This window comes from Lynx rufus, unplaced genomic scaffold (genome assembly GCF_022079265.1).
Source record: "Lynx rufus isolate CCGP_SWC_20201006 ecotype Redwood Valley unplaced genomic scaffold, mLynRuf1.p SCAF_21, whole genome shotgun sequence".
NCBI lineage: Eukaryota > Metazoa > Chordata > Mammalia > Carnivora > Felidae > Lynx > Lynx rufus.
The window spans coordinates 11228909-11253310 of record NW_025814836.1 but is presented as its reverse complement, the minus strand read 5'-3'; the positions used below and the strand labels follow the sequence as shown (position 1 = coordinate 11253310).

General features: G+C 47.9%; 1 protein-coding gene across 1 annotated transcript in view; it reads right to left on the bottom strand.

Annotated features, from left to right (window-relative positions):
• Positions 1-23749, bottom strand: part of IGF1R (insulin like growth factor 1 receptor) — a 304390-nt gene extending 280641 nt beyond the window's left edge. The window contains exon 1 of the mRNA XM_047086603.1: positions 22966-23749. Within this exon, the coding sequence (XP_046942559.1) occupies positions 22966-23059 (94 nt within the window). The 5' untranslated portion in view covers positions 23060-23749. The remainder of the gene's footprint in view (positions 1-22965) is intronic.
• Positions 23750-24402: the final 653 nt, after the last annotated feature.

The window sequence follows — 24402 nt, the reverse complement described above, 5'->3', positions numbered from 1 at the left end:
GAGTCCCCCCCAGAATACAGGCTGTTCCACCAGTATATCAATTAACCATATTGTATGAAAGCATGTGTGCTCTGAATGGACCCAATGAACCCCAGAGAAGGTAGGCAATACCACTTTAACCTACCCCTGGCTGACAACACAGCCCAGCATCTCCAAACAACAATTACTAGGCTATACAATGGAAGCTGGACATTAAGAATTCCACCCAGAGATACTTGTGTTAATCCTCATGAAGTCCCAGATCAAGTATCGCTAGATATCCTGCTTCAACTTTTTAGGCACCTGGATTTGCAGGGAGGCAGAGGCAGAGGGTGGGGGTGGGGTCAGTCTATTCACCACAGATGAAATGATTCTGGGACTAGCACTAGTCAACTCAGGACCACTTCAGTGGCCAAAACATCACCCCTTAAAGCCGAAAGGCTTTTATATTTCTGAAAATGTTATTATGTTTATGACAAATTAGACTAGAATTTTAAAACTTATTCAAAGGAAGAATAAAAGTCATAGCACAGATGTATTTGAACTTGAGACACTTTTGCTGATCTACACTTTTACTCAATGGAAAGGGTTTGTTGGGAAAGTGTGAAGTCTGACATTCCATCATTTTCTTGATCACTTTGGACCTTTCTCCATTGTTGCAGGAATTCTAAATGTTCCCACATCTCTTACATTTTCAAAGTGTAATTTGTACCTAAGTAGATTTTTTTTTTAAATAAACATTAACATTATAAGGGAAACAACTGGCATTGTTGAAAACATCTATGTGTCCCAGCTAACTCACTGGTGCTTCCATTATATTCATATACACACCATAAAGCTAAGAAAGGATCTAAAATTTCTGTGCTGATTAAACTGAAGTCCTTTTAACTTATCGCCTTCATACAGATACAGCCTATCCAAACAAAAAGATCTCAAGAATTCTTTTGAAAGAGCCCAAACAAGAGCCTAAACTTGCAAAGCTATTTTTCAGAGCTCACTAGTACAACAACAGGAAGTAGAACTTCTGGGATGGGGATTTTGCTATTTATTTTTTCTTTCAATGGCTGCTTTTAGGCGAGAGAGAGGGAAAAAAAAAAAAAAAAGTCTAGAGGCATTACAAATCCTGCAGGCAATGAATCAGGAAGTGGGAAATGGTTGATGCTGAAATGGCCAGCCTGAAAATCCTGGCTCTTTTATGTAGTCAAGTCTCCAAGGCCAGGAATTTCAGAAATCTTAGGCATTTTGCATTATTTTCTGAATCTTAAGGAGAGCTGAGACTTGAGAGAGAAAGGCCAGAGAAAATTAACCAGTAAGTAAGCCCCTAGCCTCTGGCTTCATGCCTCAACCACCACGCATACCTTGCCCCCATAATTAAAGGCTCAGTGGGAACTCGCTGTCTATAAATGGGGTTTTGTTTGAGATGCTGCTGGCGGAGGGGAGGGGGGCGGTGAGAGGCTCATGGTTTGCACAGACAGGGCCTGCCCCCACACTTCAGCCTCCTCATTCCTTCCTAGTGTTGAACCTGCAGCAGACTCAGGACCCGAAACGTTTCACAACTCAAAAAGCCGCCAGTTGATTAAAAACCATGGTCACTTTTGTTTTTGGGAAAGATACTACCTGGATAGATCCTGTTAGATTTGGGTAAAATTCAAAGGTCTGTGGAACAAAACTACATGAACGCTTTCAGCCCTGCACGCTGCTCTCACTTTTAGATCACCTGTTTCAAACAGAGCTCTAGGAACAGTGTGGAGCTCGCTCTCTACAAAGACTGCATTTGCATCAACCTGAGACACCCAACAAATGTCTGCACAGGAGTTTATTATGCTGATCAAGGGAAAAGCGAGTACTGTCATCCTTCTTCCAAAAGTAATAACAACTCAATCAGAAACTTATTCCTGTTCCAAAGTCCTAACAATCTGGACACCAGAAAGCTACCAGAGCTTGTAAAATATTCCCAATTATTTTCTATAGAAATCAAACATACCTCCTCTACTAGCAGATTATATTAGATGACAGGTTTTTTAAAATGTTCATCTAGGTGGAAGGCAAAAAAAAAAAAAAAAAGAAGAAGGAAATAAAGTCATTTCTACTTGCTCCTGTCAAATATGGTAATTTGGGAGATCTTTTTTTTCCCCCAGCATCCCAATAAGTAAATGTGCCATAATCAAACAGGAAAATACAAACTGAAACGTGCAGAATGAGCACCTGCATACATACACTAGGGAGGGATCACACAGGACCCCCGGACCAGCCTTCTCTCATGTCCACCACGGGACATTTACCACCATCTCCGCGAAAAGGTTCTGGGTTATTTCACAAAGACAAGTAGCCTCCACTTTATAGTATTTTAATTTAGCACAAGAGACCCAGTCTTTAATAAACTCTTTTTGTCCTCGGGAAATAACCATGTCTCTTAGCCTGGCCTCTGCGGACCCCCAAATTCCCAATTTGCCCCCAGCCTCATCCCCCACTACTACGTCAGTAAACCTTCCTCTCCTCCTTCCTGCCTTTTTCTTCAAGCCCCACACTACAGTGTGAAAGTCCTGACCTCAGCCCACCCCCACATGTAGTTAAATCCTTCTGGTCCTCTAAGCACCTCCTCCATGAGGCCTCCAGGATCCCTCTGGGCATTAGGATCTCTTCCTCAGTTCCCACGGCTTTTCCCCAGCCTGTTCATTCTGTTCTCATTCGTAAAAGAGTCCTACTATCCTAGCAGGCGTGCACCCCTTATCTTCTCGACTATCCCATAAGCTCTTTTTAAGGCAGGAGCTGCATTTTATACACCTGTCTACCTCCAGCAGGTCCCTCCATATCCAGATACTCCAACCTCTCTCTTCAACTCCTACAAAACCAAATCCTCTCTACCTAGCTCAGCTCAGCCTCCCTTGGGCAGCTGGCTTGCCCCTTTGCCTCATGTGCTCTACAGTAAAAGCCAACACCAAATCCCCCTCTCTTGCTCACGGTACCGAACCCAAGTGGTATCCTCAGCCCGTGCTCTCATGGGTGCCCTGGGCAGGCCCAGTATCAGTGGACATGACCCACTGCCCTTGCCAGGAGCCAGAGCACCCCTCCATGCCCAGTGCAGCTTCATCACCAGGCCGCCAACCTCCAAGTCCACGCTCAGGACGTGAAGCCAGGATGCCAAGATGGCTACATGGCCCTGGGCAGGCACCCTGCAGTTTGCACACCTTCTTGGCAAGCTGCTCAGAGGACTGAGGAGAGGTGGGTGTGAGTGCCTGCCCACTGCCCTCAGGGGAGTTGGGGTGGAGTTCCCAGAGCCAAGAAAAAGAGGGTCCCAGAGTTCCATCACACTCCACCCACACATCTAGACTTCAACCCTTCTCTGTCCATCAGCTGACAAGAATCCACAGCAGCTCCGAACAAATGATGCTTAGGACAACTTCCTGACCCAGACCAGAAAAAGGTAGCAAATGAGACTTCTATTCAGAGCCCAGGGAGGTTTAAAAAAAAAAAAAAAGGATCATGAATTCCTCCCAGTTTACTGACACACATTCACTGAATATTCAAACTGTAGCAGGGGTGAAGTTCAGGGAGGAAAGAGGAGGAGAAAAACTTCACCGGGGCATGTGTCCCTTTCATCTGATCATGTCCTCTTTTCAGGCAGAGGAGGTTCCAAAAAGCACAAGAAGTGCTCCTTGCAGGTTCCAGGTCAACAGGTAGGAGGGGCTAAGTCCGTCCTAAGGAAGCCCCAGCCTGTAGGCAGCAACCTGCACCCAGGGATCCTCACGGGCAGAAGCCTTAAGACTGTCTTTATCCGGCTCTAAACTGCTTGCAGGATTAACAAGAAGGCTTGATCGATACTGATTTTACCGTCATGGGAGTGACTCACCATTAAATCCTACCCAGCTTAAAACTCAGCTGTGAACAGAAACAAAACAACATAATAGCAGGGTCTGATTTAAAATAGCAAGTATGACTTGTAAACAGCTAATGCTTATAAACAATTAACAATCACCTCCCTAGCCTTCTGGATTTGCTGTGAGAGAAACCCACCGCCAAGCACTCCGAGATGGGCCGCAGTCCTCCACGCACACTACCCCTGCCCCCCAACCCACCACACTGGAGTCGGGGTTTACAAAACAGGCCCTGGGGAAGTTGAGGTGAGTGCCTTTGAGCTGAATTCCATACGTCCAATAGGTGTGTGCTCACCAGCGAACTGAGCTTTCAAAAACATGAGTCAAGCTGTCCTGGAGTATAATTCTCCTCGATGTAGCTATGGCAGAGTTTAAAAAGCAGCAACTCCTTTGTCCAAAAATGGGGGAAATGGGGTCATTTCCTCTGAGACTTCCCAGTAACCGTATTTCTCTCAAGCAGTATTCACTTTAAGAAAAGCAATGGCCCATGCACAAGACAAACTATACGTTTCAAGCATTTGACCAAAGCATTGGAAGGCAAATGTACTTAGTGCCATTTTGAAAATACACACTTTTAGGTACGGGACCCCCCCCCCACTGAAGTTTTCAAGATGAATCTGTAACCAACTCTCAAAACTAGCCAAGAATGTGTATATAAACAGAATCCTGGTCTTGAGAAGCCCTCACTATAGCTCATTCCTCCACCACTGTGCTGAAACTGTAACCCCCAACGGGATGGTAGTAGGAGGTGGGCCTTGGTGAGGTGATTAGGTTTAGATGAGGTCATGAGGATGGACCCCCGTGATGGGATGAGTGTCCTCATAAGAAGAGAAAAAGACCAGAACTCTCCGTCTCCCTCTCAACAAAATGGCAACCTGCAAACCAGGAAGGGGGCGTTCATCAGACACGAGATCTGCCAGCACCTTGATCTTGGACTTCCAGCTTTGAGAACTGTGAGAAATAGATGTCTGGGTTTGTTTTGTTTTGTTTTTAAGCCATCCAGCCTGGCAATTTATTACAGCAGCCCAAGCGGACACAGACATCCCCATGGCTCTAGGCAGAGCGAATCACCAACCTGAGGAAAAGGCACCGCCTCCCTCTTGTCATTTAACAAACACTTCCCGCTCAGGAAAAGAGTGGTCACTCTGGCTTCTCAGGCTTGCCTCTGAGATGCAGGGGAAATGCCAGTCCAACTTCTAGACCCGAATGAGCTGTGGTAGCCAGCTTTCTCCTTCTCACGGGGCCCAGACCAAGAAGCTGTACCTTGAGTGGGGTGGAGAAAACTCGTCTTGCAGCCAGACAGGCTCAGCTACCTCCCAGTCTTGCTGGAATCGAGCAGGTCCAGGCCTGAGCCCTGACTCCTGGTTAAACTAGAGGGTGACAACTCAGTTACAAAGAACCAGCCCAAGAGAATCCGCTGGCATGATGGACAGGCAAGCCTTCCTTGCCTTCGATATGTGCCAGACGTCCTGTCCCCTTCAGCAACGTGCCTCTTGGAAGCCTCAGTTTCTCCTTCTGTAAGGTGAAGGCTCTGGCTCTTTCCTTCCTTTGAAATGTTCCCATTTCTGCCTACAGAGGTCAATCCCTTTCCTTCAGGGCTCCCTATGTAATGGGGGAGTCAGTGTGCAATAAAATATCGAGCTGTCAAAACAAATGAAAAACTTCCAGTGTAATCAGTGAGGGAACCAAATATCTAAACAAATCTCTCTTCTGGAAAAGTAAGAAAATGAAAACGCAATTACACATCACATGGCTGATTAGTAATAAATTTTGTGACTAGACAGCACAAAAGTCTGACTCCTGACTTACTTTCCCCGAAAGGAAAAGATTATCTGTGACACTCTTTCACTATGGAAAACAAACCCATCCCTGGTGACTCATCTGAAATCTATGTTTTTTGGTGAGGCCTCCCCTGACCTCCCACGTCCTGTGCTGTGCACCCCCCGCACCTGTAAAACCTTTGGCTTGCCTCCTCAACCGTGGCCATGCTGGGCAGGAGTTGGTCTTCTTAAATCTGCCCCCCCACCCCCCAGTATCCCACATGGTATACGCTCACAGCTGACTCGATCAAGAAATCAGGTGTTTGGAGGCATCTGGGCAGCTTAGTCGGTTGAGCCTCTGACTTCGGCTTAGGTCATGATCTTGCAGTTCGTAAGTCCAAGCCCCGCATCGGGCTCTCTGCTGTCAGCACAGAGCCTGCTTCGGATCCTCTGTCTGTCCCCCTCTCTGCTCCTCCCCATCTCATGCTCTCTCTCTCCTTCTCTCAAAAATAAACATTTTAAAAAAAGAAGAAATTAGGTGTTTTTTCTATTGTAGTAAAATAAATCCAACATAAAATTTTCCGCTTTGACCATTTTTAAGTGCACAATTCAGTATCGGTAGGTACATTCACATTTTTGCACAACATCACCACCATCCATCCATGGCAGTCTTCATCTTGCAAAACTAAAACGCTAAACCAGAAACTAACTTCCCCCCTTCCCCTCCCCTCTGTCCCTGGGAACTGCCATTCTACCTTCTGTCTCTGTACATCTGACAACTCTGCGCACCTCATGTGAGTAGACGGACACAGTATTTGTTTTGGGGTGTTTTTTTTTTTGTGACTGGCTTATTTCACCTAGGATGATGTCCTCAAGGTTCATCCATGCTGTAGCAGGTGGCAGAATCCCCTTCCTTTTCAGGGCTGCATAATACTCCACTGTGTGAATACACATTCTGTTTCACCATTCAACCACTGACGGGCACCTAGGGTGCACCCACCTTTGGGCTGCTGCAAATCATGACCTGCTGCTATGAACATGGGTATGCAAGTCTCTGTCCAGCTCCCTGCTTTCAATTCTTTGGGCACGGGGGTCCCAATCTCTCCACATCCTTGCCAACACTCGTAATTTTCAATTTGTTGATAATCACCATCCTAACGGGTATGAAGGGGTAACTCGTTGTGGGTTTGATTTGCATTCTCCTAATGACAGGGACTGAGCTGAGCATCTTTTCATGTGCTTCCAGACCTCAAGAAATAAATTTTGAACCAAAGGAATGAACTCTTCCTCCTCAGAGAGCTTTTCTCACAGAAGAAAATCACCATCACACTATGAGTTGCTTCATTAAAGATGAGGAAGTGGTTTGCATTCAAAATACGTTTCCCTGGGAAAATCATCACTGTAGGTGATTGCCCCCTAGCAAGACCACCCAAGCCCACCTAACAAGCTCTTGAAAGAGAAATGAATCCCAATCCTGGGAAGCAGAGACCCTGTACAACCCAAGGGAGCAAAGTAAGAGGGCAGTTTCTTCTCGAGATCCCAGAGAAAGGCTCTCCAGCAAAACATTTACTAGCCAGGTGCCATTTCTGCAGCTGGCCTCCAAACCCCTGACTAAGGCTGTCCCTGGAGGTCTGAGGCCCCAGACTCCAGGGACTCCCATGTCTGGAAACAGCCTTCCAACAACGAGGGGCACAGATTCTTAATTTTCCCCACTTTAAAAAAAAAATTTAAGTTTACTTACTTCGGAAGAGAGAGTGTGTGTGCACGAGCAGGGGAGGGGCAGAGAGAGAGAAGGGGGGTGGGGTGGGGAGAGAATTCCAAGCAGGCTCTGCACTGTCAGGTGTGGAGATGGATGCGGGGCTCGAACTCCTGAACCGCGAGATCATGACCTGAGCTGAAGTCAAGAGTCGGACCCCAATTTTCCCCACTTTTGATCTAAAATACTGCAATTAGTTTTTCTGGATACCTAGATTCATGCTTTCCAGACCCTATGTCCTAAATCTGGGCTGGGGATAGCACTCCCAGTCCCAGCTACTCGTGTCCTTGACCATGCAGATCTGGTTCTCCCCCAGAAGGCCACTTGACCCCTAATTCCATAGCTATCCCTGAGACAGGAACAACACTGGGAAGTACACCATTGACACTACCATATGAATGACTCATTTCGGTCATTTGGCCTGACACATGGGTTTTTTTGGGAGCCAAATAATCCCTCTCCTGCAGAAGAATGTTTCATGCCCTTCCACGGAGGCAGAGGGATATCAGGTAGAGAGACAAAAATCAGGGGAGGAAGGTGCATCTCTATCCCCAGAGACAGAGAGGCCGGACAGAGCTCTTCTGAAATGCCTCTATGTAAAATGAAGCTGGAGTCTTAACGTGAAGGTCAGAAAAGGCAAATGTAGGAAGAGTAAACATGGCAATCATACACACCCAGGAGGGCATCAGTTTTATTTTTAGGTAAACAATTATTATTTGTTTACTTTTGAGAGAGAGACAGAGAGCAAGCAGGGGAGGGGCAGAGAGACAGAGAGGGAGACAGAGAATCTGAAGCAGGCTCCAGGCTCTGAGCTGTCAGCACAGAGACTGATGTGGGGCTCGAACTCACGGACCGCGAGATCATGACCTGAGCCGAAGTCGGACGCTCCACTGAGCTACGCAGCCGCCCCTTAAGTAAACAACTTCTAACGTGTAAATTTTCCATTCTTAATGACAGACAATAACAGCCGACCCCCTAGTACTTGTGGCAGACACTCTGAGAGATTTACGTGTACTCATTCATGAAGTACATGTGCCATTACCATTTCCCATTTTACAGATGAGAAGACTGGGGCAGACACAGGAAATAAGGCGTCCCATGAACAACAGCACATCGTAGACTTGTTTTGAGAGGCTCTGGGCTCTAATTCAAATCTCAAAATGGAACCTGGACCATCATGCACGACTGGAGGCAGAAGCGTCCAGGACGTGGCAGGAGGCCTGTTTTCCAAATGAAGAAAACACAGACCGGTTGAGATCCTTAGGCTCTACTTGCTCAAACAGGTAGAAAATGATTTAAAATTCAGAATTCTCTATCCTGACAGCAGACGAGGAATACAAAATCCCCCAGGCCACATGATGTCACCCTTCCAGGAAGCCTCTTGCATTACTGCGTCTTTTAATGGTATTTGTCCAGTGAAAACAGTTACAGTCGTAGAGAACGGGCAGCTCGTATCTACGAGCACCAATTGCGGGCTAAACACTGGTGATTGCTTCTCATCGAGAACTACAATGTGCCCAGTCAAGTTAAAAACATCAATCAATAGGAGTTAAAAAGCACCAGTAGCAAAGCCCAGACCTGGACGCAAAGTTGGCATCCTCGTTTAAACAAATTATTCCTCATTCCTCTCAGCCTGTGCGGTGACGGTTGGAAATAGCCCTGCAAGGTCTGCCAGCACTGCAGGGGGGTGGGGGGGCAGGGGCCCCTCCCCGTCCATCCCAACCACAGGAAGCCAAGGCCAGGGCCAACTCGGGTCCACCCGACCCAGCTCAGATGGAAACGAGGGTCATCTCTCCCCTGGCTTTTCTCAGAAAGTTAGAAAGCAGTGCCCTGGCAATGAACGTGAGAGCAGCCGCCTGAAAAGGTTTCACTTTGGGAGTATGTCTGGAGGCTGTGTATTTACTCCCGCAGTTTCAGCACTCGTCCTGGACGTTACCAGGTACCCCTGATGCCCCTGACAAAGGTAAGCGCTCCCCTACAGGAGCTTTTCTGAAGTCCAGGGCGGCAGTTTCCAAAGGGCTTTGCAATGTCAAGCGCCTCACTGGAGGGTGTTCCCCCTGGGTCCTCCCCCATCTACACCTTCACTGGTTCACCATGGGGTTTCTATCTCTGGTCCCCCAACCCTGACCCCGTCAAAGGCCGGGGCAGCCTCCCCAGCACCCTTTCAATACGTCTACCCCGAGGTTCAAAAAGCTTCAAAGCTCCCCACTCTCTCTACCCACCGCTGAGTCCCTTCACCAGCGCGCCTGGCACTAATGCCCAGGCCAATGCCAATGCTGCTGCCCCTGGGAACCCTAGCCAGACTGCCTAACACCTTCTCGGGTTCCTCAGTAGCTCCATGACAGCACCCCTCCAGCTCACAAACTTCCCCACTAGTCAGCATCCCATGAGTAAGCACTGAATGCATCTGCCTGCAACCATCCACCAGCATCTGACTGTTTCCATCTGGAGAGTCAGCCCCTTGAGAAAGTAGTACACATGCTCTCCATAGGCCCTCGGGGGAGCTGAGGCCATTGGAGGCCTTGGCGGTAGAAGCAGGGTTTTGGATCTTCCCCACCGTCCTCCTCTTTACATGGGCGATGACCTTGAATGTAAGGGTCCACGGGAACCAGCCTGAGTTAACTCAAAGACAGCTTCTCTTCTGGCTCAGAGAGGCAGCCTGTTAGTGGTTCCAGAGGGCTGAGCTGAGGCTCAGACTTCATGAGGTTAAAACTTCACTGCAGACAAGGGACAGGAGGTCTATCCCTGAGGGACAGTGATACCCAGTGCCAGGGAGACAGCGAAAGGAGAGGAGCTCCAGCGAGAGGCCAGCAGGGCCACCACGGCACATGGAAAAGAGACTGATAAAACATGCCTTTGGATGCCTTCTACTTGCTGGCCCCTCAGAAACGTTACTGCTAATCTTCATATCATCCCAAATACCCCAAACTGCAGATGGGGACGATGGGGACACTGAGGCCTGTAGCTCCCTTCCCAATCCCAATATGCCTCCCTGCATCGGAGAGACAGAGACAGCGAGGTGTTTGAGGAGAAAGGGCTTCAAAGGCAGCGCTGTGCACATGCAAACCCCACTGACGAGGGCAGATGAAAGGCGGGCGCTGTACTGGCTTGTCCTGGTGAGTTCACATCCACCCTGTGCAACATTCACAGGGCAATTTTACAAGATACTTTTTTTTTTTTTTTTTTTACAAGGTACGCTTGAAATTAACATGCCAGGTTCAAATGATTATGTTTACATTTTCCGTAAGAAATATCCCGCCTCAACAGTCTCCTCAGGAGCATGAAGCTTTTAAGGATAATTTCTTGGGTGTTAATTACTTTCAGGAGCCCTCTTCACGCCATCCGAGACAAGTAAACTTCCGGGGGCGGGGGGTCGGAGAGGCCAATCAAAGGCCCTGGCCAGAACCCAGGAGAGGGGGGCACTCAAGTGATGAGAGCCTTTTACGACTGGCTGCCATCCCTGTCAGCATCCGAGGCAAAAGTTCACTGGCCTCACCAAGAAAACAAGGCAAGGGACAGAAGCAAGTGCCTGTTCACAGTATTTTTGCTGGTTCCAATGAGACCTTCCAAAGCACGTCATCTCTCTCTACCTTGTGTCTTGGGATCTGGAGGCTACTCAGGTCATGAGAAATGACCTAGGCCTGCCGTGTGATCCAGAAGGGAGAGAGAGAGAGCAGTGGGCAGCTACAGACACGGAAGCATCCACCTGGCCCGGAGGCTGGACCTTGGGGGTCCTCTGTATCGGGCCACGCCTGGACCACGACACAGCCCAACCCAGCCTGAGTGCCTGCCTTCAGTCAGGCACCCAGTACCACCAGCGAAGCCCCATTACCAACAACTGGTGGACAGGAGTCACTAATTCCTATCTGGAGGGAACTTGCGGGAAAAGGCGTCCCTCCACAGGGATGAGACAGCCTTGACAGGGCTTTCCTGGAGTTTTAAGGCTTCTGTTCACCTCAGTCTGCAAAAAGCCTGATGAAACTTGCTTTTTTTTTTTTTTTTAATGTTTATTTTATTTATTTTTTTTTTAATTTTTTTTTCAACGTTTATTTATTTTTGGGACAGAGAGAGACAGAGCATGAACGGGGGAGGGGCAGAGAGAGAGGGAGACACAGAATCGGAAACAGGCTCCAGGCTCTGAGCCATCAGCCCAGAGCCCGACGCGGGGCTCGAACTCACGGACCGCGAGATCGTGACCTGGCTGAAGTCGTACGCTTAACCGACCGCGCCACCCAGGCGCCCCTTTAATGTTTATTTTAGAGAGCGATCAAGTGCACAAGCGGAGAAGGGGCAGAGAGAGAGAGAGGGAAAAACAGAATCTGAAGTGGGCTCCAGGCTCCCAGCTGTCAGCCCAGAGCCCGACACAGGGCTTGAACTCACAAACTGTGAGATCCTGACTTGAGCCGACGTCGGAAGCTCAAATGACGATCCACCCAGGCGCCCCAAAAGTTTGATTTTAAAGATAATTTTATTGCTTTCGAGTTCCACATAGTGGTAACTAGCACGGTAAGATGCTTCTGCTGGCAGGGCTATAATAAAAAGATGAGGATACATTTGTTATCAAGATGCTTCACAGTGAATGGTAGGGGGAGCAGGACGGGGCTTAGCCCTCTAAGAAGTCTCCTGTTTGAGGTCTTCCCGTGTGGCAGGCACCGGGCCATGTCCTGGAAATTCACAGATGACCAAGGTGCCATCATTGTCCTTCTCGGCCACTGGGGGAAACAACACAGGGCAAGCTACTCATAGAGCTGTAGAGTGTCACGTGACCACCCTACATGCCGAATCAAGGCCGCAGAGGGGTGAAATTGTAGCTAATGCTTAAAGGAGTTTTCCAGAGGGCAAACTGGTTAAGAGTTGTTTTAAGCAGAGAGGTGCTACCAGCCAGAGCAAAGGGACTTGAAAGAAAGAGTACAGCCTGTTTGAGAAGGAGCCCAAAGAGTTGTTCAAAACGACTGAGATGATGGCACACTGCGATCCTCTCTCAGATAGCCAAAGAAATGATTTCCAAATTAAAAATAATAAAAAGCAAATAAAATAGAATAAAATGAATAAAAACAATAAACAGCAATCACGGGGAAATGAGTCTACAACTTTCAAAAGGTAAAATGGATAACCACGTACATAGTAAGTGTAGTTGCAGCCAAGGTGGATTCTCAAAGTACCAAAAAAAAGCATGAAACAAAACACAGAAAAATACCGAACCCAGTACATCTGATGTGAGATCTAACACCGGTTAACGGAAGTGTCTGTCATTCTCCGTTAGGAATTCTGACTGGTGAGTGTCTTAACTCCCTGAAATTGTCCAAGGCAACACCTATAAGAATGATAATTTAAGTGTTACCACAGAAAGAGAGCAATGGGGATCTTGCTTTATTTTTCAAAATGAATTAGTAGGGCTTTTTTTTTAATCTCTAATCTCAAGAGAAATATTTTAGAACTTTTTATTTGCTAAAGTCCTTTAAAAACACCTTAAATCTTGAATTGTGAAAGGTACACTAGATACAAGGACTCTGCCAAAGTTGTTTACCTCACTTAGGAAGACCCTAATTGTAGCTCATTCTCAAAGGAGCTGGCTGACACACTACAGCAGTCTTAATCCGAAATCCCAGTGGTTTCTACCGAAGCCTGCAGTCCACACATTCTCCTGCTATCAGTTCCCAGGAACCAAGCCAGAAGACAAAATCTAAGGGACGCGCGTGGGGAGGGAGCGGGCGATGGCTATCTTCATCCTTGGGCACGAGCAGGGTTAAATCAGTCACGGAAGAGGCTGAATCTCTTTTCTGGCCACTAGGTGTCGCCTACGCATTAGTGAGGTGGGCAGAGTGCGCACTGGAGACTTCTCAGGCGCCGGCAGGAATGGACAAGGGGAAGAATTAGGGGAGAAAGCGTAATGAACAGATCTCTGAAGCAGAAGGTGAACTGCCGGGGTTTACCACTGTTTGCTGAAGATAGGTAAAATCGTACTACCGGGATTTAACAAGCAAAATATATCCTGTTAAGCACCTTAAGTTTTATTGTAGAACATTTACTGAGCACCTACTATATACCAACCGCATGTAAGTTACAAGGACAGTCAAGTCTCTAGTGTGTCCTACTTTCCTGGCACTATCCAAAGAACACCTACGTTCAAGAATGTCACATCCATAAGAGCAGTAGGAAGCTGAAGTCTGAGGAGCTTAGTATATGCCAGCTTCTGTTCTAAGCACTTGACATGTGTATTAATTCACCTAATTTCTATAAATAAGTGTATCAAGTGGGTTCTATTAAAATTGCAATTTCACAGACAAGGAAACTGAGGCACAGGAAGATTAAATCATTGGCCTGAGATCTTCACTACTGAGGAGCTGAGACTCAAAGCAAGCTCTTTGGCTCCACTGCTCTCCGCGGCCTCATAAAATGACGACAGCTCAGGTACAGGACAAAACAAATCACTGCTAACCAGCACAGTAGTGGTAATGAACTCAAAGGCAGTAAGGGGGGAGGTTAGGTCTACGGAAGTTTGAACAATCTGAAAGGCTTCATGAAGGAAGAGGCATCGGGAGTTAGAAACAAAAGTATTTCATCTCAGATCTTTTAAAACCATAGAAAGGTATTTGGAGGAAATGAATTTCCTGATTAGCACCCCACCTTTAGACAGCTACCATCCTGTCCCTGTTCCACAGATCTGTCTGAAATCCAGAGATCTTTAAAAATAAAAAAACTACACCCTCCCCCCTCCAATTTTTCTGACATTAGTTTTCTGAATATATTAGAAGAAGTTTTTGTGATGTTGCTTAATGAGAAAAGAAGAAAACGTCCCAGTTATTTTAAGTCTCTACATTTGTGTTGAGCCTCAAAAAAGTTAAATAACTTGTTCAGGGCCAAAGACCTAACTGGCAGCAAAGGAGAAACTCGAACCAGGTGACTTTGTTGCTCTCTACAGTAGCACTTTCCACTACTCTGTACGGGGGTAGCAGAGAGGAGAAAACATTCCAGACCAGGAACACAGCAGGAACAAAACCATGGAGACAGCAATGGCACGGCGTGTTCACCGCAGAGGTGAAGCGTGGGTGCTGGGAATTAACACGGGATCCCTACAGCCGTCTCACTAAGGATGTATTTATTGCAGCCCAGTGTGAGGAGCCTTGGACTTGATTCTTGAACCACAATGCAGCACCACAAAAGGCACACGCTGAGAATTTGAGGCTGGCCCATCCATCACACCAGAGAGAAGGAACGGGAGTCAAAGTAGCCCAAGTGGCTCGGAGGCCAAGCTGAGCATCTCCTCAGACAGATGATGCAGGTCTGGCAGACTGGACCAGGGTGGAGGTAAAATCAGGAGAGAATCTGAATGATTTCAAGGGACTCGGTAAGGTAGAAAGGAAACATTCAATTAACCAGTCTCCCCAGAAACGAGTGAGCTGACAAACTAAAATTTAACTAGAAATTCCATCCTGACTCAACATTTGTTGTTGGAAATCTTACTGAGGGACATGTCAGAAAGAAAACCCCAAATAGGTCACCCAACCGTGCAAGGCGATGATCGCAAAAGAATTTCCTGTAACCAAACTATACCACGTTGCGACCTAACATATGCCATGAACTCACTGTCGGCAGAAATCAGACGACAGAACTGAGGAAAGCTGAACAACAGATCTTCCTGTCACTGGTCTCTTTGTTCGTTTGTTTTCATGGCAATCTGTGCTCCTCTTTCAAATCCTGAGTCTGTGAGCTTGTGTATTATCCCACTAGCAGGAGACCCAGGAAAAGAATATGGGGAGAATAAATTCAGGACAACACAGATTAATCTGAGCACATTTGATGAAGATCTTACAATCTATACAAAGCTAATAACTTAGAAAACTATTTGCCAGATGGATCATGGACCGCACACCTTGGCTTTCTCTCTATGCTTCCTACTTTTTTCCAGGAAGTTATTAAAAGCCACTCGGATACTCCAAATTTGGGAAAAGCCGTAACACGTAAGCCTATCTCCCCCTAAATATCATCAGACTTCTGTTCCTTTACTATGAACTAAAGGCATTAACTAAAATTTGCCTAACCCAAATTGGTGCTGTCTCATTTACTTAGTCAAATATGTATTTCCAGTGATCAATTTTATAGAGACAAACCACCAACTATATTTTACATGAGAGGACAAGCTGGAAGTATGCATCCAAAATATCTCAGGAAAATTTAAAAGTTCTGCTCTATAAAACATTTATGCTTTAAGGCTGTCAAAATGTATTTGTTCTCCCATGTCAAGAGTAATTTAAACAGCAGCATGCAGTACACCTGAATTACCAAACTGACAAGTTATTCCAAAGCCGGTTTAAGGAAAGCCAGCACCAGGTTAAAAAGAAAGTAGCCACACAAGAGTACACAAGACGGAAACAGTAATGGATTTAGAACAGTCAGAATCTGAATGCATGGAAATACACATACACACACACACAATTGTGAACAAGTAGCATTTCTATTATATAATTATTACTGAAGTCGGTGCCTGTCTTGTGCAGGGGGCTAAGACAGTGAGGAGTGAAATAAACGAATAAAGTTTCAGCTCCCTTCCCTCCCCCCTCCCCGCCAAGAACCCTTTGCACCAGGAATAGAATACTTCTAAGTCTTTAAATATAAATGCTTTTTAAAAAAAATCCAGACTATTATAATGTGAGCAATCTAAGGCAGACGTAGCTACCTCTGTAGTATTTGTGGTACCAGTTATGTGCGTGCACATTTTCCCCATGTGGCTAAGCCACCATAGTAGGTCAAGTAAGAAAGTATGGGCTGCAAGACCGTCAGCCATCGTAAGTGGGACAGACACTCAGCTCCATGGACACATCCCCAGCAACTTAGAAAGTAAGCGATCACCAGCACTAACCAAGGAGAGGATAAATATGAGAATAAAGGCAGTCCCTGCATCCCTACCTACTTCTCCCCGTCATAAATAACAGCAACAATACCTTGTAACAGTTATTGCCATTGCAAACATGCATCTTTCATCATAAAAGAAACTACTTTCTGTTGTGTTCCAGTAAAATCTGAATAGCTGAATAGCAACCTATACGTTTAAAAATTCCTGATAGGGCACCAAAAAGAATAAAAGCCTTGCTTACTAGTTTGTTTCTCTAGTGTTTCATTATTTTTTTAGTGTTTCTTTTTTTTGGGGGGGGAGGGGCAGAGAGAGAGGAGGAGACAGAATCCGAAGCAGGCTCCAGGCTCTGAGCTGTCAGCACAGAGCCTGATACGGGGCTCGAACCCACGGACAGTGAGATCATGACCCGAGCCAAAGTCGGATACTCAGCTGACTGAGCCTCCTGGGCATCCCGTTTCTTTAGTGTTTTAAATAAACATAACAAGTGATTTCTATGGTTTGATTCATACCTTTAAAATCTTCTGTAAAATATTTTATGGTATCAGAATGAATTTTTAAACTTAAAGATCTAAGCCCACTAAGTGTTCGATATACATTTACTGAGAGAGGAGGGAGAAAAAAAATGTCAATTCAAGAAATATCAATATTTCCTTAAGATTTTGAAATGAATCAGTTTCACAGGCCATGAGTGAAACTGGCATAATTGAAAAAAGTAGGGAAGTCTTCAAAAATGATATGTGGGACTTTACGACATGAGTAAAAACTGATGCTTTAAAAACAGAAAACAATCTAAGTCTTCAAAAGTCTCAAAATCAAAGATACTTTTACTATTCTGAGTCAAAAAAGACCATAGCAATATAACAAGAGAAACAAACTTCATCATGCCAAGGGAATACGCATCTATTGCGGTAACAACCTGACTTGTTTTTAAAGATCTTTTGTTTACCAACAATCTTATACAAAACATATGCCCTTTGCTCAGAACAAATCAGTTTTACAGATACTTAGAGGTTTCTTTCCAAATACTGAAAATCAGTTACTCTCTCCAAATGTCAACAAGTCTCATTGTGCACAAACATCAGGACTGTTACATGTATCCCCTCCTTAAATTTAAGCCAAATCACATCTTGACAAATAATGGGAAAACCTCCTCCTGATAATCTGACCCCAAACACCATTTTCAAGGTCAGAGGGGAGTGCCTGCGTGGCTCAGTCAGCTAAGTACCTGACTCTTGATTTTGGCTCAGGTCATGATCTCACAGTTCATGAGCTGGAGCCCCGAGTTAGGCTCTGCTCTGACAGCACAGAGCCTGCTTGGGATCCTCTCTCTCCCTCTCTTTCTGCACCCCCCCCCACCACTTGCTCGCTCGCTCTCAAAGAATAAACTTAAAAAAAAAGGGGGGGGGGTCAGAGTGCTTCATTCATTATTCACTTTGTTGTCCTTCGAGTGTTCAACGTTTTCCTTCAGAACATCTCGGAGAAATGGAGAAACCCTATCTCAAGCACGTGTGCAACTACTATATATTTAGTACAACTGATGGGAATGCATACCTTGCACTCAGCACCTGTCACAGGTTGGCTAAGAAAAGCAGTTCGGTGTAAGGTGGCCTGCAGGCACAGATACCTCTTCTTAGGATTTTTAAATGAGTGTTGAAAACAAATCGAAGCAAATCACAACCCAGAAAGAAACACAGCTTCTACTTTTTATGATTAAAAAAAACAAAGTCATGATTCAGTTGCCTCCTGGATCTTATTCTTACCCTTCTGCACCTTTACAAACAGTTAGTGCTTTTACATGATAAAGCCTTACAATTAAGAAAGTTTCCTAATAATGTCCAGAAGGCTCAGCAATGTGTAACTCCAGAACAGTTTTGAAATAAGTTCCACCTTCCGTACAACTCAAAACATGCTGTGCAGCATTCACGAACGCCACCTGTAACTCCTGAAGTGTTGGCAAAAGGTAACTGCAACACTCCACATTTTTAATCACAATTGTCAGAACCAATGTTGTAAAAAAGCTGAGAGGCTGAGCGTAGACCGGTGAATGTGTCCCGTGCGTCCAGTACTGCAATGGGAGGCAATATGTGAGGAAGGCAAAAATGGTGCAGCAGAGGGCTTTAGAAGATTCAGCAACATTGGTTTACTTCGTATCTTAAGTCTACAGAAATGTTTTTAAAGGGCCTTTAAAATGCTGTTTGCCGCCTATTTGAAAACCGTGCATTCTGTGCTGAGTCTGAAAAAGATCTGATTTTCTAAGCAACTTTGTTTCACGCAGGAGTTTTAAAAAATGCCCCAAGGACAAAGACAAAGCCCTCTTTCCTTGTAAGCTTACTCACTGCCTGGCATAGGGTCCAGCTTTCATACAGCAGGTGCCCAATAAGTGCTGGCTGGATTCAGTTGCTTCTTACAGCTTCAGTTGCTTCTCACAAAACAAATGAAACCAGATTTAAAAGGAAGCTACTGTCCCTTGAGGGCTCCCCTTGGCAAAACTCTAAGGCAACAAGTGAAAACGATACAGTTGATTTTCATTACTGCCCTGATCTTGCAACAATAAGAAGGGCAGGAAACATTTTTATTAGTAAACTAAGTCCTAGACAAAGAGCAAAAACAAATGTAAACAACCACTATTCTCCACATCTTTTTCTATTAAAAGGCCAAGGTAAATCTGGAAAAGGGCATAGCAAAAATGCCTTTGCTGTATGTTTAAATCTTTTGTTCCACGAGAAATTTTAATTAAAAAAAATTATCGTATGCCTGAAAAAACTACTGTAGCGTACAAAGATCCTGTTTCCTGCTCAGATTCTGAAGCCATTTAAAAAAAATAAAATGAGCAACAAAGAAAAAACCCACCCCATTCATCCTCAGTCTTTACTACCAGGGTAGTTAATAAGGGATATCAAAGAGAGAAAGAAAGGAAAGAAAGAAAAAACAAAGTGGAAATTCTTTACCATCTTAAAACAGTACATTATTTCTTTGTTGGAAAACACATGTAAGAAAACTGGAAATACAAAAAGCCTTCCGGACTCAGCTCCTAAACTTTAGTCTTGGAAAGACCAACTTCGTTTCGGATTCAGTTAAGGATTTCACTGTCACAAATCTGACTTTCATTGGCATTTGTGTTTTTTAAGTCCAACCCCTAAATCCCTACTTGAGCTGTGTATAACCAAGATTTTTTTTTTCCTGCCCATTTCTCCTATGGTGTTGAAACCCCACTGTTACAACACCAGCCATCAGTTTGCCGTATTGCTAGAGTGCACGGATGTAAGAAACTCCACAAATAAAAAAGAGATATGATCACTTGCTGGACAAATTTACTTAATCTAACCTCTATGTTCAAAGTGACAATGCATTCTTGTCAACCTTCGCAGATTTCTTTAAAAAGGGGGGGAGGGGGACCCAGGTTTATTGGGATACAATTTGTATGCCATAAAAAAGTCGCTAATTTAAAGTGGACACTCCAATGATTTTTAGTATATTCAGAGTGGTACAACCATCACCACAATCTAATTTTAGAACATTTTCATCACCCCCAAAAGAAAGCCCATACCCATGAACAGTCACTCCCTGTTCCGTCCTCCCCCGGCCCTACTCAACCACTAATCTACTTTCCGTCTCTATGGAGTTGCTTATTCTAGACTTCATGTAAACAGAATCATATAATATGTGGTCTTTTGTGACTGGCTTCTTTCACTTAGCATGATGCTTTTAAGGTTCTTCCAGGCAACCTTAGCACATTTCTTAAGGTCAGAGTTTTCTAATCCTTCTGACAAATCAAACATACAACCTTTTAAACTTCAAATCCTGACCCACACCCCATCCCTACTCAAAAGTATCATTTACTTGCTAGTTCCCTCTAGAGAGTCTAAACTATAATTTGCTATTTAGGTTTTTTCCAACCTTCTTATTCTGGATTCTTCCTCTGGTAATAAAACACCAACTTCTTTAAACATCAACCTTTCACATACCTATATTTCCCTGACAATTGGATAGGACTGTGCCTGGGGCAGAAAGAGGACTGAGCCCTTTTAATGAGATAGCCAATATGTTTAAAATACATGTGGATTTAAAAAAAAAAAAAGATGAAGCCATCAGATGATTTAGCTATCACTCAGAACTTCCCAGCCTCCCTTATTTAGATGCTCTGTTCACATTATGTTGATAACAAAACAAACGTGTCTGCTTGACTTCATCTGCCTCAAAAACTTCTACATCTCTTCAGTGAAAGATTTAAAAGAAAATCACCTTACTGTTGTAGGTGTCAGTGTTCAAAGAGTAAACACTAATCCTTAAATATGCCAATACAATAGGAACAAACACCAGCCCAATTTTTATCCCAAAACAATACTCATCCCTGACTGGATTCAGTAGTTTATTTCCATCAGAGTTAAGGGTTCCAGCACCTGACTAAAAACTGAACACATGCTAAACACTGAGCATATCCTTTTCTCCTGAAAACGTCAGAGCTGTAGGAAGGAACAGAGACTGAGTTAGGACTTCAACAAACCAAGACAGGAGTCGGGGTGCCTTCTGGCCATCCGTCAGGTTTTCAGGAACCAACAATTTTCAAGGGATCCTTGAGAAAAGCTTTGGCCTCTCTGTATTATAAACATGCATGAAAATGCCCCTTCTCCTCCTGTTTTCTCAAGAAAGAGCCTCCTTTCACAAAGAATACTGTTCACGAAGATCGCTGGGAACAACAAGACATCCTATTTTAAAATGCCCGACTCCTTCCTCAAGACGCAAGGCCATCACTGGTGTTGTGAACCTCACAACATTAAATAATAAAACTAGAAACATTACACACCTCAATATCATGTCTTAAAAAAAAATGGGTTAGCTCTCCTGTGGTCTTCTAAACTGTATTTAGCCTTGAGAGGCTAGAAACCCTCTTCGGTCCCCCCAAACACCATCTGTAACCCTGAGAAGGGAGCCGAAAGCCTTTCGTCCAATCCAGTGAGCTGAAAGTTTAGAAAACAAAGAGGAGGAGAGCTCAGCTCTGTGGAAGGTCCGGCCTCAATCTGCGACTTACTCCGTGTAGTAAACAGTAATTCTTTACAAAAATCTCCTCTTACTCCATCACGGACTCATTTCTTCCAAGACACTTAAGAAGGGTTTGTTTACACAACAGCCTTTCCGAATTGCCCCCGAGATGGGGCCAGACAGCCCCGCCGCCCCCCCCACCCCCCACCATTCTCCCTCACTCTTCGAGGCTCCGTCGTGATTTTTCAAAGTTAACTGGCACCACCTGCATACCCTCGGCAAACATTACTCACCAACACGCCCTCAACGTTCCCAGCCCCAGTTCCCCGACTGCATTTAAACTTTAATCGTGTTCAAATTACCCTGCCATCGCGAATACGCCAGTAAACCACGCTTCCATTTTCTGAGTATAGAACCCCCTCCTCCTCCTCCTCCTTCCTCCACACGTCGTGGGGCCCTAAGTTCTCCCCCCTCCCTCCCCCCCCCTCCCCGCACTTCCCTACCCCTACCCGACACTACCAAAACAAAAGCTATCAGATTGCAAGCGATAGCGAGTGTGGAGCGATACTGCTTATTAACTTTGTACAAAGGAAGTGCGGGGCAGGAGAGATCCAGTGCGACGCAACTCTGGCCAGCAAACCAAGGCGAGGGCTCCGCGCTCGCAAAACAGAACACCCTCCCGCCCACCCCCCGCTGCCGCAGACCCCGGCGCGCCTTAAAGGCTGGCGCGCGACACCTCTCGCCGGGGCCAGGCGTCTAGGTGTCCCCGAGCGGCCGTGTGGCGACAGCTACAGCCCCGCGTTGAGAGCACGTGTGTGGAAATGCACGTCGGCTCGGACCACACACCCACTCCCGCACAGTCGGATGTTGCCCGAACACTCCCCACCCCCGTCTGCAGGAGGAGAGGGGTCTACGGGCCGGGGTAGCAACTGGGAGAATAAAGTCCCAGAACCCTGTGAACTAGGGGCCCAGACGCGCTCCTCGGAAAAGCTGGACTGACGCAGAGCCCCCGACCTTGCAGTTTTCGGGGGTGGGGGGGGGAGTCTTCAGCGGGAACTCTCCCCCCCCAACGCCTGAGCCGCACAGAGCGGTCTCGGGAAGCCCGGGGCAGGTAACCCGCAGAGGATCGGGCGAAAGTGACGGGGAGGGAAAGGCCAGGAACCCAAAATGCCCGAGGGGTAAAGCGCGTTGGCGACACGAGGCCGCTCTGGGATGTTTGGAAACGTGTCCTGGGGCTGCGGGGCCTCTCCGCCGGCCGCCTCCCCCTGGAACCCCACGGCCGGTGGGCTACCCGATCCCCGCCTGTCCCGGCAGCCAGGGCCCCGCGCGACCGCGGGAGCTGTCACCATCGTCTGCGCGCCGCGCGGGGGCCAGCCCGCCGTGCGGAGCGGCCCGCGCGCCGCGAGGGGGGTGAGGTGTGGGTGGCTGGGCCCGGCCCGGCGCGAACTTCCCCGACGGAGTCCCAGCGCGGGCACGGCCGCGGGGGCACGAGCGCTTCCCAAGGCAACCGGCCCGCGGGGCAGGGCTCCCGGGACAGCGAAAGAGAAAGCCCCCGAGGCTCTTCCCGCGCGGGGGTGCGCAGAGCCGGGGCTCCGGGGGCCGCTCCGGCCGGAAGGCCGAGCCCCTCCACACCCCGCCGGGCCGCCCCCGAGCCCAGGGGCCCGACAGCTGCGACGACGGCAACTCGGGTTTCGCAAACAGGGCGCAGCCCCTCGGAGGAAAAGTTCCCGCAGTGGCCGCGGGCGGCGGGCACATACTCACTTTCTCCACTCGTCGGCCAGAGCGAGAGCGCGGCGGAGAAAAACAGGAGCCCCCACAGCGAGGTCGGGGACCCTCCTCCGGAGCCAGACTTCATTCCTTTTATTTGGGACGAAATTCCCCTCTCTCAAAAAAAATAAAAAAAGAAAAAGAAAAAGAAAAAGAAAACAAAGAAAACAAAAAGAAAAAAAAACGGGAAAGGAAGAAAAAGTCCCAAACTCAGTCTTCGCCCCCTCCGAAAACAAGAGCGAAGGAAACAATACTCCAAAGGCGGCGCCGGCCGGGGACCCTCCGGGTGCGCCGAGCGGGCGGGCGGCGGCGCGGGGCGGCCCCTCAGCGCCGGCAGCCTCGGCCCAGGGCTCGGCGGAGTCGGGAACCCGAGGCGCGCCGGGGCGGGCTGTCGGCGTCGTCGGCCTCCATTTTCAAACCCAGAGAGGCAGGAGGGAGGGGGGGGGAACTGCACAGAAAGGGGGCAAAGCCCAAATTCGTCTCGGCGGAGAAAAACAAGCCCGACCCCAGGCAGAGCGGGAAGCTGTCCGACACCCGAGCCTCCGCGGCGGGAGGGCGCGACGCAGTTCGCAAGATTGCCCCGAAGTCCGGGTCGCGGGCGAGGCCGGCCGGGGGCAGAAATGCGGAGTAAAAATGAATGAGCGGCTCCCCCTCCTCCTCCTCCTCCGGGCTCCGCTCGCCGCCGCCTCCTCCCTCAGCGCCGCCGCCGCCGCCGCCGCGAGCTCCTTCCCAAATCCAGAACACACACAAAGCGGCGGGCCGGCCGCGCCGCGCTCAGCACTCCCGCCGCGCCGCCCGGGCTCCGCGCCGGCCCCCGCCCGGCCCCCGCCCGCCGCCGCCGGCTCCGCGCGCGGGGGCTCCGGCTCGCTGAAGGTCAAAGCCGAGGCGCGCAACGCGCCGTGGAGCTCCCCTAGCGCGGGAGGGGCGTGGAGGGCCCGGGGAGTGGGGCCGAGGGTCTGCAAGCGCCGGGCACGGGCGCGCCGGGGGCAGGCTCGCTGGCGGCGTCCCTCTCGCTCGCTCGCCTCTCTCGAGTTCGCCTGGTGCGCTCGCTCCTCCTCGGGTTTTTTTTTTTTTTTCCTTTTTTTTTTTTTTTTTTTTTTCCGCTCAGCGGAGTTAATGCTGGTAAACAAGAGCCTCAGCCTCGCCGCGCCGCTGCCGCCGCTGCTGCCACACACTGGGGGCTCGCGCGCGCGCGCACTCTCGGGGCCGCGCACACGCGCCCGCGCGCACACTGGAGCGGCCACAGCCGCAGCCGCGGCGCGCCGAGGGCCCGGCCCAGGCCGGCGCGCGCCAAGAGCCGGAGCCCGGGATTCCAGGGACGTGCGGAGCGGAGCCGGGGCGTGGGGTGCTAGGCTGCGAGGCACCGCCCCCGCCCCCCGCCCGCGCCGGCACACGCGCGCGCGCGCCCACACGCTCTCGCCCCCACCCGCA